Below are 14,107 nucleotides of genomic sequence, written 5' to 3' on the forward strand. Positions count from 1 at the left end.
TGTGGGGTCTTTGTAGGAAGAGTAAGTGGGTTGAGAATGGCAAAGAGAGTGTATTGTGTTGGCCAGATGGAACAGATTGTTCACACAGAGGATGTGAGGAGGGACAGAAGAAAAATGGTTAAGAAGCTGTAGGACCCAGAGGTCCCAGAGTGACCCTGGGAAAGCCAAGATAAGTTTTTCTGCTGTCATTGCCTCCTCCTGACATTGGTCAGGCTTTGCCACAGCCTCGTAGAGAGCATCTTTAACGAGGCTTCCCTACTAGATTGGGCCGTGCAAGATGGGTAGAGAGGACCTGGGTGCCCATGTTGGTCATGACTGTGTATGACTCTCGTTCTCTTGCTTCACGGTCCTCTAGCTGAGGTCAGGCGTGGCCTCAGCCCAGGAGCGGCCTTAAAGGGTTCGAAGCCTCACCTTCACTTTCCTCTCACCTGCCTACAGGTTCATCATGCCTAGTGGCATATAAGAAGACCCCACCACCGGTCCCTCCACGTACCACATCGAAACCGTTCATCTCAGTTACCGTTCAGAGCAGTACTGAGTCTGCTCAGGACACCTACCTGGACAGTCAAGACCACAAGAGTGAAGTGACAAGCCAGTCGGGCTTGAGTAACTCATCAGACAGCCTGGACAGCAGTACCCGGCCACCCAGTGTGACACGGGGTGGAATTACGCCAGGCCCTGAGGCTCCAGAGCCACCCCCTAAGCATGCAGCTCTGAAGAGTGAACACGGGACACTGACGAGCTCTGAGTCCCACTCCGAGGCCGTCCCCAAAAGGAAACTGTCATCAATAGGAATACAAGTAGGGGTCCCTTTTGCACTGTCTTCTGTCTACTCCGTGCACCGGCCTGCGTGTAATTACATCTAGTGGAGGCCCACTAGGTCTCCCGGGAAGAGATGTTTGTCTGTCTATTCTGGTGCATCTGCCCCAAGTGGCTAAACCAAATTCTCCTGTAGCCACACTCGTGTGTCCAGCTGCTCCTGCCGCAGGTCCATAGCTGGACATCCTCCAGTGGGTTGTCCCAGTGAATGTAGTTACACTCAGCCAGCAAGCTCCTGTACACTGTTTGCTGTCTACTGTCTGTCTGTCCACTCCATCCTTTGCCCTGCCAGACAACTCCCGGGAGGTGGGGCTGGCTTAACAGTTCTCTAATCCAAGGTCAGCTCGGTACGGAAACCATGGCCCCGCTTGGCAGCGGGAGCATCGTGGAGCATAGACGCTGACGGGCTAGAAGCCTGGGACCAGGGCCCTTGAGCCATGGGGTTTTTCAAGGGGAACTTGACCCAGAGCCCACTCAGGCCTTGGGGACAGGTAGGTCGCTTGAAGCACCAGACCCATGGCTAACTGAGAGTGTGATGGCAGATTATGCCTCCCTCATAGAAAAGGGTTCAGATAGGTAGGGCCCTGTGGCCCATGTCCTGTCTAAAAGCCAAACCCGGTGGGAATTTATATCTGAGGTGCCCAGCCTCTCCTCCACTACCCATCAGGTATCTGTCTTCTGATAGCTGAGTGAGGCAAACTTGGGCTCAGCCTCACAGTTTTCAAGAATCAGTCTAAATCCAGAAAGTTCTCTGCTATGGGCTGAACCTCCAGACTGCAGTAGGAGGCAGTGGGCGAGGCGAGGCCAGCTGTAGTGGACAGAGGTGAGGGCAGGGGGCGGGGAGGTGGAGCACTTCCAAACCGGCGAAGGGCAGAGAACCAGGCGGGTGTGGTGCAGGGCGTCAGGGCTGCCAGCATCTCCATCTCCTCTCCTCAGCAGCCAGGTGATAACAAAACACAGAATGCAGAGGGAGCAGAGCAGGAGATCCAGGCAGGGCCTTGTCTGAGACGGCTCTGGTCTTCTGTCCCCCACGTACAGGAAGGAAGTTGGACAGATTCTCCTCGGCTCTCCTCAGCTGGGTTTCTTCATGAGTGCCCGGCACTTGCCCTACAGCCTGTCAGTGGGATTCTTACAGACATAGGTTCCTAACTGCCGTGTCTTAGGGAAGGCCACCTTCTTGTTGGCCAGATCAGAGCCTCTTCCCTTCCTAGAGGCCTGAGAGTTAGGCAGGACCAGCCTTGATTCCCTTACTCAGACAGGACCCTGGGAGAGGACTCTGGCTCCTAGTGTTTGCTGAGCATACCTGGGTCCACCTGCTCCGTCCCCGGAGACGTCACAGCTCCTTGGAGACGGCTGTGCTTCCTAAACTGGCTCTTGCCAAAGGAAGTGTGACTACTCCTGTCCCAAACAAAAAGTTTCCCTGACCCCTGCACTGGAATCCCAGCTCCCAAGGCTGTCACTTCATCTCACCCTGACACCCCAAGCCCCAGATCAGGTGTGAGCTCCCCCTTCCTTGTACTGGGGTCATGATGGGTGGGTTTAGCTGGCTGCCCCACGGTTGAGCCCAAGGCATGGCTGCCACCATATTGGCTCCTCTTTACAAAGCAAGTGTGACAGGTCCAGGGGCAGGATCCCATGGCATTGCTGGCTCTGGGTTTTGGGTCTGAGAATTGCTGTCTGTGGTTGGCACTGGCGACAGGTGCCACCGTTCCCCTTTCAGGCTGCACCACAGGGTTAGGGGAATGATCTTTACCTCCAGACAGCCCTCGGCTTCAACTGCACCAGATAACGGCTGTGGCTTTGTGTGTGTTCTCTCCCGTCGTCCTTTTTTCTCTCTGATCGTGTAAAGGAGAGGACTAGAAGGAGCGGTTCCCACCTCTCGGAGGACAACGGACCAAAAGCGATCGATGTGATGGCGCCCTCCTCAGAGTAGGGAAAGCCAGTCATCTCCATCCCCTCCCGCCTCCTCGCGAATGAGCAGTGCCCGGCTTAACCTGGCCCTTCTTGGGCCTACGTGCAGTGTCTGCATGCCTCGTGTCCGTTTGTCCACATGTCTGTTTGCGTCGTCCCACTAATGTGGATTTCAGCAGCAAGTGTGGTGTTTGTTTTTATTCTTGTCTTTGTCTCCGTGCCGTTGCTGTCGTTGTCCTTCAATAAGGTTGACTGCATTCAGCCAGTGCCAAAAGAGGAGCCCAGTCCCGCTACCAAATTCCAGTCCATCGGGGTTCAGGTAGAGGACGACTGGCGGTAAGTTGGACAGAGGTGTGGTGGCTGCTATTCCCCTCTCCTCTCCCTCCCTCCGCCCTCACCTCTCCTGCTCTCCCTAACCCACTTCTCCTTGCTGGATTTCTAATAACCCAAGCTGGGTGTGGGTGTGGGTGGTGGCTCAGGTGTGGGGGCTGGGCAGGGCAGGTGGGTGGACACACGAGCGCTTGCTCTGAGACCAGTCACCCCAAGGGGAGCAAGGCCGTGGCCCCCAGCACCCTGATCCTGGTGGTCTTCCTGGCCCCACTGCAGTAAACAGACAACCTTATGACCTTGTCCTTGTGTGTGGTGTGTGTGTGTGCGCGTGTGGGCATGGGCAGGCGGGCAAGGGCTGAGCAGAGAATGAGCGGGGGCTGTGGGACCCGCTTCAGGCGCATGGTGAGCAGATGATGCATCCGTTTCTCTGTCTCCCCGTGTGTCCGGGTCAGGCGGCTGCTGGTCTCTGGCCCTCTTGGTGACTCTTTCCTTCCTGTCCCCATCCTCCCCCCCACAGAAGCAGCGCCCCCTCTCACAGCATGTCCTCCCGTCGGGACACTGACTCCGATACCCAGGACGCCAATGACTCCAGTTGTAAGTCATCTGAGAGGAGTCTCCCAGACTGTACCTCACACCCCAATTCCATCAGCATTGATGCTGGCCCCCGACAGGCCCCCAAGATTGCCCAGATCAAGCGCAACCTCTCCTATGGAGACAACAGCGACCCTGCCCTGGAGGCATCTTCGCTGCCCCCACCCGACCCTTGGCTGGAGACTTCCTCCAGCTCCCCAGCAGAGCCAGCTCAGCCAGGGGCCTGCCGCAGGGATGGCTACTGGTTCCTGAAGCTCCTTCAGGCTGAAACGGAGAGGCTGGAAGGCTGGTGCTGTCAGATGGACAAGGAGACCAAAGAGAACAACCTCTCTGAAGAAGGTGGGTGTCACGAGGGCGATCCGTCCCCTGGGTGCGCTTGGAGCCTCTCAGGGAGGACCATTGACCCTGTTCTTGGGCTAATTAGTGAGCTTGCCTTTCGGTGTTCATTCTTTCCGCCTGCCTCACCCGGCCTCTGCCCAGATGAGCCTTAGGATTGCACTGCCTTTGTGCAGGCTGTGGGCTTGGTCAGACAGGAGCCCAGCTCAGCCACCTGTTTTTGATCTTATTCTGCCTGCAGAAGAACCTTGTGAGGACTGACGTGCTGGACGCGAAGCTGCCCCCTAATTATCCCTTCCCAGTTCTTTACTGCCTGTTCATTGCTCCCTAGTGCAGACATCTATCTGATCGGGCCCCAGCAGGACAGACCTGCAAACGGCAAGACAGTTTCTGCTTCGCTACCCATTTCTGTCAGTACTCTAGATACTTACTCAGAAGTTACCTCCGGCAGGGAGGCCTGCAGTGGTGCTGGCCTGGCTGGCACACAGGAGCCCTACTAGCACTACCAAACAGAAAGGGGTTGAAGAAAGGGATGAGTGGTGTGCAGGGAACCTGAGTCACAGCATGCAGCGAGAGGCAGCCTCTGGGAGCCTTCAGGCTGTCACCCTGTGCTGACCAAGTTCTACCAGAGCTCAGCTTCTCAGGTGGTTCCTCTACCCCTGAAGGTTCAGGAAGGACAGGCAGGATTGACCTGTATCCCAGATCATGTGTTCTGAGGACACCTTTGATGACTCAGGGTGTTGGTAGAGTCAGTTTTCACTGCCCTCGGGGCCTCTTCCCAGCTTTGATGTCACACCCACCTTGGGGCAGGGAACTCTTGAGGGTTCTACCCAATACACTTAATTATGACATATTAAAAAAAATCAAACCAGTGGCAGAGACCAGAAGGCACCAAGTGTCTGACAGAAGGCAGCCAGCCGGTGCTCCCGTGGCCACGCCGTTGGTCTGTTCTGTATTCACCCGCACACTTCTTTTTTTTTTTGGTTCTTTTTTTTTTGGAGCTGGGGACCGAACCCAGGGCCTTGGGCTTCCTAGGTAAGCGCTCTACCACTGAGCTAAATCCCCAACCCCTCACCCGCACACTTCTTCAGTGCAGTGTGATTGCCTTCTCCTACTTCTCCAGAATTAAGTCACTAAGTATTGATTTCTTAGGGTTTCCTATCTTTCCTGGTTCCCTTGTCTTGCTTGGGCCTGGCCATGTCCTCTAGATGTTTCCAGCTGCAGGCTTGGTTCTTCTTCAGACACTCCCTCAGCCCTTCCCCGCCGGGCCCTTCGCCTGCTGCCGCTTGATCTTCCACTCACTTTTCTCTCTATCCTGAGAGAACTTTTTGGATACTCAGCATGTCTTTCAGACCTCACACTTTAGGTATAAAGTTGAGGTTAATAATCACATTGACGTAGATAGCTACCTCCATGTTAACATGCGAGTGACAACACAGATGAAAGTGTGGGCCGAGGTCATCTTCTCCAACCGGAAGGGCCCTGCCGTGCTCTGTGTGCTTCCCTGTGATAAGAAGTTGGAAGCCATTCTGCTTCTCTGTCCTTGGATTTTATCATGGAAAACTTGAGGATCTTTATTCTGTCTGGTGAAACTTGTTAGCAGTGTGCCTGTAACTCCAGCACTCGCGGCAGAGGCTGGGGAATCGTGGGTATCGCAGTGCAGGCTTGCCTGGGTTGCAGAGCGACACCATGTCTCACACAAAGTAAACTACTACCACTAATTTCTCCCTTATGTTTGTTCTATTTTTTTTTTCTCTTTGAAATTCCTTTCTGGTGTTAGAGTTGCTGGGTTGATTTTTCATCTTTTCCTCTCCCACTAGAGTCTTGCTTTGTAGCCCAAACTTGAAGTCCTCCTCAGCCTACTAAGCCTGGGACTACAAGAAATCATCGTCCTATCCTTGCCTTTCCTCTTGTCTGCATAGTACACAGTACCTTATCTTTGTGTGTGTGTATGTGTGTGTCTGTGTGTGTGTGTGTGTGTGAGAGAGAGAGAGAGTGTATGTGTATATGCATGCGTGTGTGCGCAAGTGTGTGTACGAGTATGTGTGTGTGAGAGTGAATGTGTGTGCGTGTGTGAGAGAGTGTGTGGTATGTGTGCATATGTGTGTGCATGTGTGTGTGAGAGTGTGAGTGTGTCTGTGTGTGTATGTGTGTGCAGGCGTGCGTGTGTGTCTGTGGATGTGTGTGTGTGTTCCTTGAATTTTTTTTCTTTAATTTTTCAACTGCTTTAGTTACTTAGGGCCCTCCACCAAGCCATACCCTGGCCCTGAGCTTTACTGAATTATAACTCACATGCTGTAAAATTAATCCTTTTGAATTCATAATCCAGACTTGCTAGTGGTTGCCATCCAGCCCTCAGGCCACCACCAAGGTTTATCCACGTGTTCGTGCACCATGCCTCATTCCTTTTTGCTGCCAAATGATGTTCGATGTTGATGGGTGTGCCTTATTTACCCAGTCCACCTGTTGACGGGCACTCAGGTCATTTCTGTTTGCAGGCTGTTCTGACCAGTGCTGTAGTGAACAGTCGTGTACAAGTCTAGCACACTCTGAGCCCATTCTTTGTGTATATAACTCAAAAAGCTCAGCTTTTTGAGAATCAGTTAAACTACTTTCCAAGGCAGCTGCACATGGGCCTTCTCCTTTCCCACCCTTCTAAGTGACTGAGAGTGCGCTGTGTATCACAGGCGCTGTCAGTACCCATGAGCCCGGAGCTGCTCCATGGTGTTTCCAGTGTAATTGCTGTACACCTTGGAGTATAACACTGCTGTCCATAAGAGTCCCAGCACATCCCCTTAAGACCCTGACTTCCCCGTGTGATGAAGGGCTGAGGTCAGAGGACAGCTTAGGCAGCATGCACGTCACCTGCCCTCTCATCAGTATACCTTGCTTATTTTACTTCCTCGCACTTCGGGGCTTGGGGTCAGGGGCCTTGCAAATATAAGTAAGGAGAAGACTGCCATGGGGCTACATTTCTCTTACCTTTTTAGTTTTTGAGTCAGAGACTCACAGAGCTCCTCTTACCTCTGTCTCAAATGCTAGGATTAAAGGCATATGCCACTGTGCTTGACCTTTTAAGTCTGGAGACCAGGTCTGTCCCAGGCAGACCTTGAACTGGTGATCCTCCTGTCTCAGCCTCTCCCTTAGCTTGGGTTGCAGGTCTGTCCCGGGCCCAACTTTGCCGAGTCTCGAAGACCGAAGTCTATAGGGTCCTCATGCTCCTGGTGGGGCCTGACGGGTTGTTCGTTAGGCTGCGTATTTGGTTTTGCTGGAATGTTGCATTTTCTCAGTGTGGCTACACATGCACGCACACATTTCTTCGTGTTTGTGTACTGTCTTAGTCTTTCACTGATTTGAGTATCCCTTTAATCCACACACGCTGGGTTGGTTCACAGAAGTGTAGTCCTTTATAGTGTGTGTACTTGAGTTTCTCCCCCCTGACCAGTTTGAATCTGGTTTTAGGATGCTTCCTGCCTCGGCAGTAGGCGCTGTTAAGAGTTTGTACTGTTGCCATCTGAGGCATCCCTAAGGAACATGCATGTTGTAAAATTTATATTAGAAGCATAGGATTTGTCTCCGTTGTTTTATGACACGGGGGTTTACTGTGTTACTAAGACTAGCCTTGAACTCAGCCTCCTAAGTGCTGTACACCACACTCTCGCACTTGGATTTGCTTTTTATATTTCTGAGGTCTGTGTGGGCACGCATGTGCCACGGGTGAGTGTGAACCAGAGGGTAATTTGCCCGAGTTCATGCTTGGGATGAAACTCAGGTCATCAGGCTTGGGGAACAGATGTCTCTACCCACCAGGCATCTCACTGGCCCCGAGGAAGGCACCGATACACACCTGTAATCCCAGAATTTTGGAGCTAGAGGTAGGCGGGGCTTAAGACCTGCCTGGGCCACACGTAAAAGCCACTCATTGTTCTTCAGACCCAGCAGCGCTGTTAACACTTGTAGTTCCTTCATTTCATTGATCTGAACGGCTCAGCTGTGTGTACCTCTCTCTGTCTGCACCACTGGTGAGCAGGGGTTTGTTTGTTTTTTTCTCCTGTTATTTAAAGCATGATATAAAGGGGGGGGGGGGCTGGTTTGATAATTAAACCCAGGGTCACATGCACAGCACCACAGGGCCATATTTGCAACCCTGAGATATTAGACACTATAAAATTCACCCCTTTATGATACATAATACATGGAGCCTTAGCTTTCTTATTCACAACATTGCCATCACTATATAATAATCAATATTCTAATCACCCCAAAAGGAAGCTCTGCCTGTTTAGCCCACACTTTAATAACAAGGTCTTAATGAATGGTCCAGGTAAGCCTTGAACTTGTGATCCTGCCTCAGTCTCCCAAGCAAGCATCACACCTATGGACTGGAGAGACACCTGATAGTTAAGAGCAGTGGCCGTTCTACCATGGGATCTGGGGTCAGTTCCTAGCACCCACATGGCAGCTTCTTGTTTTGTTGTGGGGTTTTTGTTTGCTTTGAGACAGGAACTCAATGTAACCAAGAATGTCCTTTAACTCCTGATCTTCCAGCTCTCAAGTGCTAGGATTTCTGGCACTACCACCCTACCCAGTCACTATGCAATGGGTTTTCTCCCTGTGTGCTAGACAAGCTCTCTATCACTGACTATGTCCCCAAATCCCCTGACTTCGGTTTTCTGGTAAATGTTTGCGTGTCTGGGCCCATAGCTCCTATGTTGGTTCCTCTTCATGGTTCTCGGTAAGATTCATTATTCCTCGATGAGCTCTTGTAAGGTCTTTGTGGAAGTAAAGTCAAGATATGTCCCAGGTCAGTGAGGAGATGCTTGGATCTGGCTGCAGAATAACACTGGTAGCCATTTCAGATGTAACACAGTTGACAGTCCCCATCATTCCCCTGGCGCTCAGTCCACCGTCCTTTCTTATCTGAAATAAAAGACACATATAACAATATTTGTGCTATTTTGGAAAACTCAACCTTGCCACCTTCATTTGGGATCTACATCTGTCACTGCCTAGTGGCCTTACATCCAGCCACAGGGTCTTGGCCTTGTTTTATTGAGTGTCTTATACGGTAGCCCAGGCTGGTCTCACTGTATTCTCTGTTGCCCTTGGAACTCACTATTGTAGCCCAGGCTGGCCTTATAGGTGTGAGCTACCACACAGCTGGCTTTGAGCTTGATTGTCTAGCGTCAGTTTTCCCTTCCTGCTTTTGTGTTGCTTCCCATTGACTTCTGCTGTGACTTTCACACTGGAATCACACTGCAAGTCTATCTGCTCACACTCCCGGACTAAACGCTTCATGGTTAGGAGATTTGTTCTGAAACTTTCCTGTTTGGTTCTGTTTACGTTTTATTAAAGACTTCCATGTTAAGAAAGCTTCCCTCCTTGACCATGTGAGTCAACCAGCAAGGCTCTAGGAAGTCCTAGCTGCTCAGTCTCCCAGGCAGCGTGAACATCAGGGCACACACTGTCTGCTCCTGAAAGACTGGGACCAACCCCTTCACCCACGCAGACCCAGCAAGGTTCCTCTGACTTCTGATTCAGTCACTTGTTTTAAACACTGTTGCTCTGTACTCCCCACACCACCCCAAGGCTAGCTTCTAGCTCCCTGTTCCAGCACCTTCTACTTTTTGCTTCCTAAAAGTATTTAAAATGTTTTTTATTGGGGTTGGGGATTTAGCTCAGTGGTAGAGCGCTGGCACAAGGCCCTGGGTTCGGTCCCCAGCTCTGAAAAAAAGAAAAAAGAAAAAAGGAAAAAAATGTTTTTATTAGCGCGCGCGTGCGCGTGTGTGTGTGTGTATGTGTGTGTGTGTGTGTGCGTGCGTGCGTGCGTGAGATGGGGAGGACATGGAGGTCAGAGGGCACTTGGTAGCCTGCCCTCTCCTTGTCTTACACAGGTCCCCTGAGTGACAGCTGTTCACTCACTGGGCATTCTCCACAGCCCCTCTCCGTTCCTTCTCGAGCCCATGATAATTTACATTTCTCTCCTGCTTCTGATTTACTGCCATAGCATGTCCTTAGAAACTGGGATAAGGTTCCTGATACAGCTGATAAACTCCCTGTCTTGGCCTCCCAGTGCTGGCTGGGATGAATGGTGTGAGCTCCCATACCCCCTTTCTTCTGACTCTTTAGAAGACAAGGTCTCACATAGCCCAGGCTGGCCTCAGATCTTAACCCCCTGCCTCTACCTCCAGCCCTGCCCTCTTCTGTTTGTCTTCCTTAATAATGGGTTCATGTGCAAATAAACATACTAGCTTGTGTGTTTGTGTACATAAATACATGTACACACATGTATACTTGACCTCCAATTCCACTTCCACCCCAGCACAGCCCACATGTTGTTAACACACACGTGCGCGCACACACAGACTCACACACACACACACACACACACACACACACACACACAGACTCTCTCTCACACACACACACAGACTCACACAGACTCACACACTCGCACACACACTCGCACAGACACAGACTCTCACACACACGCACACACACACGTCCCCAGGCCCACCCTGAGCAGGTCTGTGCTGGCTGACCTCTGTCCAGCACCACCATGTGTGCTGAGCTGCTTCCTCTCTCTCAGTCTTAGGAAAAGTTCTCAGTGCTGTGGGCAGCGCCCAGCTCCTGATGTCCCAGAAATTCCAACAGTTCCGTGGCCTCTGTGAGCAGAACTTGGTGAGTGACTCCCCCTCATCAACAGGCCTTCCAGCCAGTCCCTTGGCTGCCCACCTGAGTGCAGGGAGGGAGCCCCTTGTAGCCTCTGACCTCCACGCAGAGGAGGTGCTGCCCCCTCGTGGCACTATGAAGATGGCAACATTACACACCAGTCTCCATACGGGGAGGGTTGGGGCAGTCCTCCAGATCGTTAACCCTGGTATAGAATAACTGTATGAGAGCTATGTCAGTTGGTCCTGACTTACTCATACCTTTAGTCCAGTATCCAAGAGACTCCTGCAGTGAGACCTCAGGAAACACTACTACTGTGCCAGATGGCTGTCTTCCTCCCTTGCCCATTCTGGGGCCTCCCTGCCCCTAGGCCAGGCGCAGAGACCTGGTCAGAATGTCCTGGGAGAAGCGTGCTCTCCAACCAATTGGGAGCATGCGTTCCCAAGGGTGAGCACAGTGGGAAGTGAGTCTCCAGGGCCTGTGTGAGGAAAACAGCAGAGTCTGATCACAGCCGGCCTGACTATGATGTACCTTCTTCCTACCTCACCGGGAAACACACTGGTCAAGAATGGGTCTCTTCCCTACACAGGAGGACCAAGGATTCCTTACCACAGCCCTGTGATAGCCATTCTAGCGATGGCCACAGTCATATGCAGGGCCTACTCAAGATAAAACTGGATCCCTGCCACACACACTGGCATGACCAGAGCCGGCTTCATTCACAGATCCTGGCCACAGAACAAGGAAGCGAGGCCCTACCCAGGGCCAGAGCCAGAGGCCCATGTGTGTGGTGAGGGAGATAGGCCAGGTTCCTGCATTGCTGCCCCACTGACCCCCATCTGCCCCACAGAACCCTGATGCCAACCCCCGTCCGACAGCCCAGGACCTGGCAGGGTTCTGGGACCTGCTGCAGCTGTCCATTGAGGACATCAGCATGAAGTTCGATGAGCTCTACCACCTCAAGGCCAACAGCTGGCAGCTGGTGGAGACCCCCGAGAAGAGGAAGGTGAGCATGGAGCAGTGCGGAGGGGAAGTCCAGGGACAAATTCCTGGTCGGCAGTAACGCTGCCCACATCGGTCAGTGCTGCTTGGCTCCTTCTCCATGTGTCGTCTTTGAGCTGGGGCTCACGTCCATCACCTTGCGGGGTCCATGCCTGGCACCTGTCCAGCATGCTGCTCGCTGTGTAGTGGAGGCTGTCCCTAAAGCATGATATCATGCTCTGCATGTCTAGCGGAAGGGTCACATGTGCTAGTAGAAGACGCAGAAGGGCCCTTCTAGGGCCTTGCTGTCAGGGGCACTGGGGTCTGGCCCCAGTTCCGCCTCCCTGAGGCACCTGTGCTTCTGTGAGGCTCAGGCGGCCTCCTGTAGATCAGTGAGCCCAGGGCCTGTCATGATGGTCTGAGGCCCTGGTAAGTTCTCATGCAAGGACAACATGTGAGATACGGGATAGACGCCATCAGTGGAAGTCACTGCTCTGGCTGGGAGACTCAGGCAAGGTACCTAATGGCTGAAAGCAAGGGTGGGCACAGGTGGGGTTGTCCGTCCTGTTCTAGAACGTTCTAAGCCTAAGCTTGCTTTTTGCTCCTAAATCCTTTGCTCCTCCCACTATCATTGCTTCTGTGGCTTTCAGATTCTAGTGTGTGTTGCTTGTGCCAGTCTGGCGTGGAGACTCGGGGTGGGGCATTGCCAGCTGCCTGCATAAGGAAGGGGCAGTGCCACACAAAACGTGGCACCTTTAGTTTATTTCTGTCCCCTCCTCACTGTCTCAATAAAGGAAGAGAAGAAACCACCCCCTCCAGTCCCGAAGAAGCCAGCCAAATCCAAGGCGGCAGTGAGCCGCGACAAGGCCTCAGATGCGGGGGACAAGCAGCGGCAGGAGGCCAGAAAGAGACTCCTGGCCGCCAAGCGGGCAGCATCTGTGCGGCAGAACTCGGCCACAGAGAGTGCAGACAGCATCGAGATTTATGTCCCTGAGGCCCAGACCAGGCTCTAAGGCCACAAAGGAGAAAGCACTCATTTTAAATCATTAAAAACTCAATGCAAACGGAACAGCGTTTCTCACCCTTTGGTATGGTTATTATCTCTAGAGACCCTGAGCCAACTTTCCAATTGACACGTACAAGGGCTCACAAGGTGGCTTTTCTGGGTCCCTCCAAGCTTTAGGTTATGAAGACTTGACTCAAAAAAAAAAAAATTCAAAAACCACAATCTAGAACCTTTTCCCTTGGGCTGCCATGGTGGACCAGACGACGACTTGGGCAGCCGTGGCCCGGCCTCCAGATTGCGGTCATTTTGCTTGCTCTGTCTGCTGAGAACTAGCTTGTTTACAAGACGACGACAGTCCAAGGCAACCTTGGGCCCCTGCCATGTCCCTCCCTTCCCTACATCCCACAGCTTTTCTGTTTCCCTGCAGAACTCACAGGGGTCACCACTCTGTGGCTTCTGGTTCACACCCTTTAGGGCTGAGGGCCCAGAGGACAGAGAGAAGGGCAGCATCCCCTCCTCCCACCCTCCCCACTAAGTGCTCACACACAGCTGGCCCACCCTCCCTCCGCTGCCGTCCGCCAGCCTGGGCAGTGTCGGGCTGGACTGGCCTCCGAGCAGATAGGAAAGTACTGGTCCTCGGGGTATGTGGGGAGCCCACGCTTACCATGCTCCAGCCTCTTCTTCAGCAAAAGAAAATGTAGGACTCCCAAGTGGCTTCCAGGGGGTTGTCTGCCCTTGGCCGCACCTTCGTCCAGTTCCCCCAGGGGCAGGTGGCGGTGTCTGTACGTATGTGTACATATGCACATAGACCTTAGAGTGTATATTTAATAAACGCCCATCTGCTCACCCAAAGCCCACCAGCGCCGCCACCGCCACCGGCTCTCGGGGTACCTGCAGGAGGCGGGTGTGTGAATAGCATATATTTTTACATGTACTATATCTAGGTGTGTGTACAAGTGTGTGTAAAAATATACCTTGTGTGTAAGCAGTCCCGTTTTTGGTTGTCCCCCTAACCTGTCAGCCCAGCCTCTTGAATTTTTTATTCTGTTGTGATTTTCATCCCAATCCTCCTCTCCTGTCCCCCACCCCCATCCCCAAGGTGTTCTGAGCCCTGAGCTGCAAAGGCCTGGGCCCACAGAGCAGGGTGGAGAGGGCAAGGATGGGTCAGGCCGCCTGGAGGGGGCCCAGTAGACAGTTTGGCGTGCCAGGGGCTGTTCTATACTGTGCATATGATTCAAGGGCAGTGGGGACATCCTCTTGTCTGGCGCATGCTGCAGGGGTCCCCTGGATGAAGCAAGGGCCTGCTCTGGGGGCCTGTTCCAGCTTGGCCGCCCCCTCTGTGACCTTGGGCAAGTCATTTGACCTCTGTGTGCCTCAACTTCCTCCTCTGTAAAATGGGGACAGTCCCTGCCCCTCCCTACCTCACAGGCATGTTGTGAGAATAAATGAGGTAACGTGTAA

The 14,107-nt window shown here is 52.8% G+C and overlaps 1 protein-coding gene across 19 annotated transcripts in view; it reads left to right on the top strand.

The window, feature by feature from the left end:
* The window catches only part of Dlgap4 (DLG associated protein 4), a 147,826-nt gene extending 133,719 nt beyond the window's left edge, over positions 1-14,107 (top strand). For 9 of the 19 annotated variants that reach the window (XM_087650108.1, NM_173145.3, XM_087650169.1 and 6 more), the window contains 6 exon segments: positions 439-800; positions 2,978-3,066; positions 3,578-3,990; positions 10,577-10,668; positions 11,510-11,665; positions 12,435-14,107. In XM_087650108.1, coding sequence (XP_087506234.1) covers positions 439-800; positions 2,978-3,066; positions 3,578-3,990; positions 10,577-10,668; positions 11,510-11,665; positions 12,435-12,653 — 1,331 coding nt within the window. In that variant the 3' untranslated portion in view covers positions 12,654-14,107. 19 annotated transcript variants of the gene reach the window in all.

The sequence above is a fragment of the Rattus norvegicus genome, chromosome 3 (genome assembly GCF_021556685.1).
Source record: "Rattus norvegicus strain SHRSP/BbbUtx chromosome 3, alternate assembly SHRSP_T2T, whole genome shotgun sequence".
Classification (NCBI taxonomy): Eukaryota; Metazoa; Chordata; class Mammalia; order Rodentia; family Muridae; genus Rattus; species Rattus norvegicus.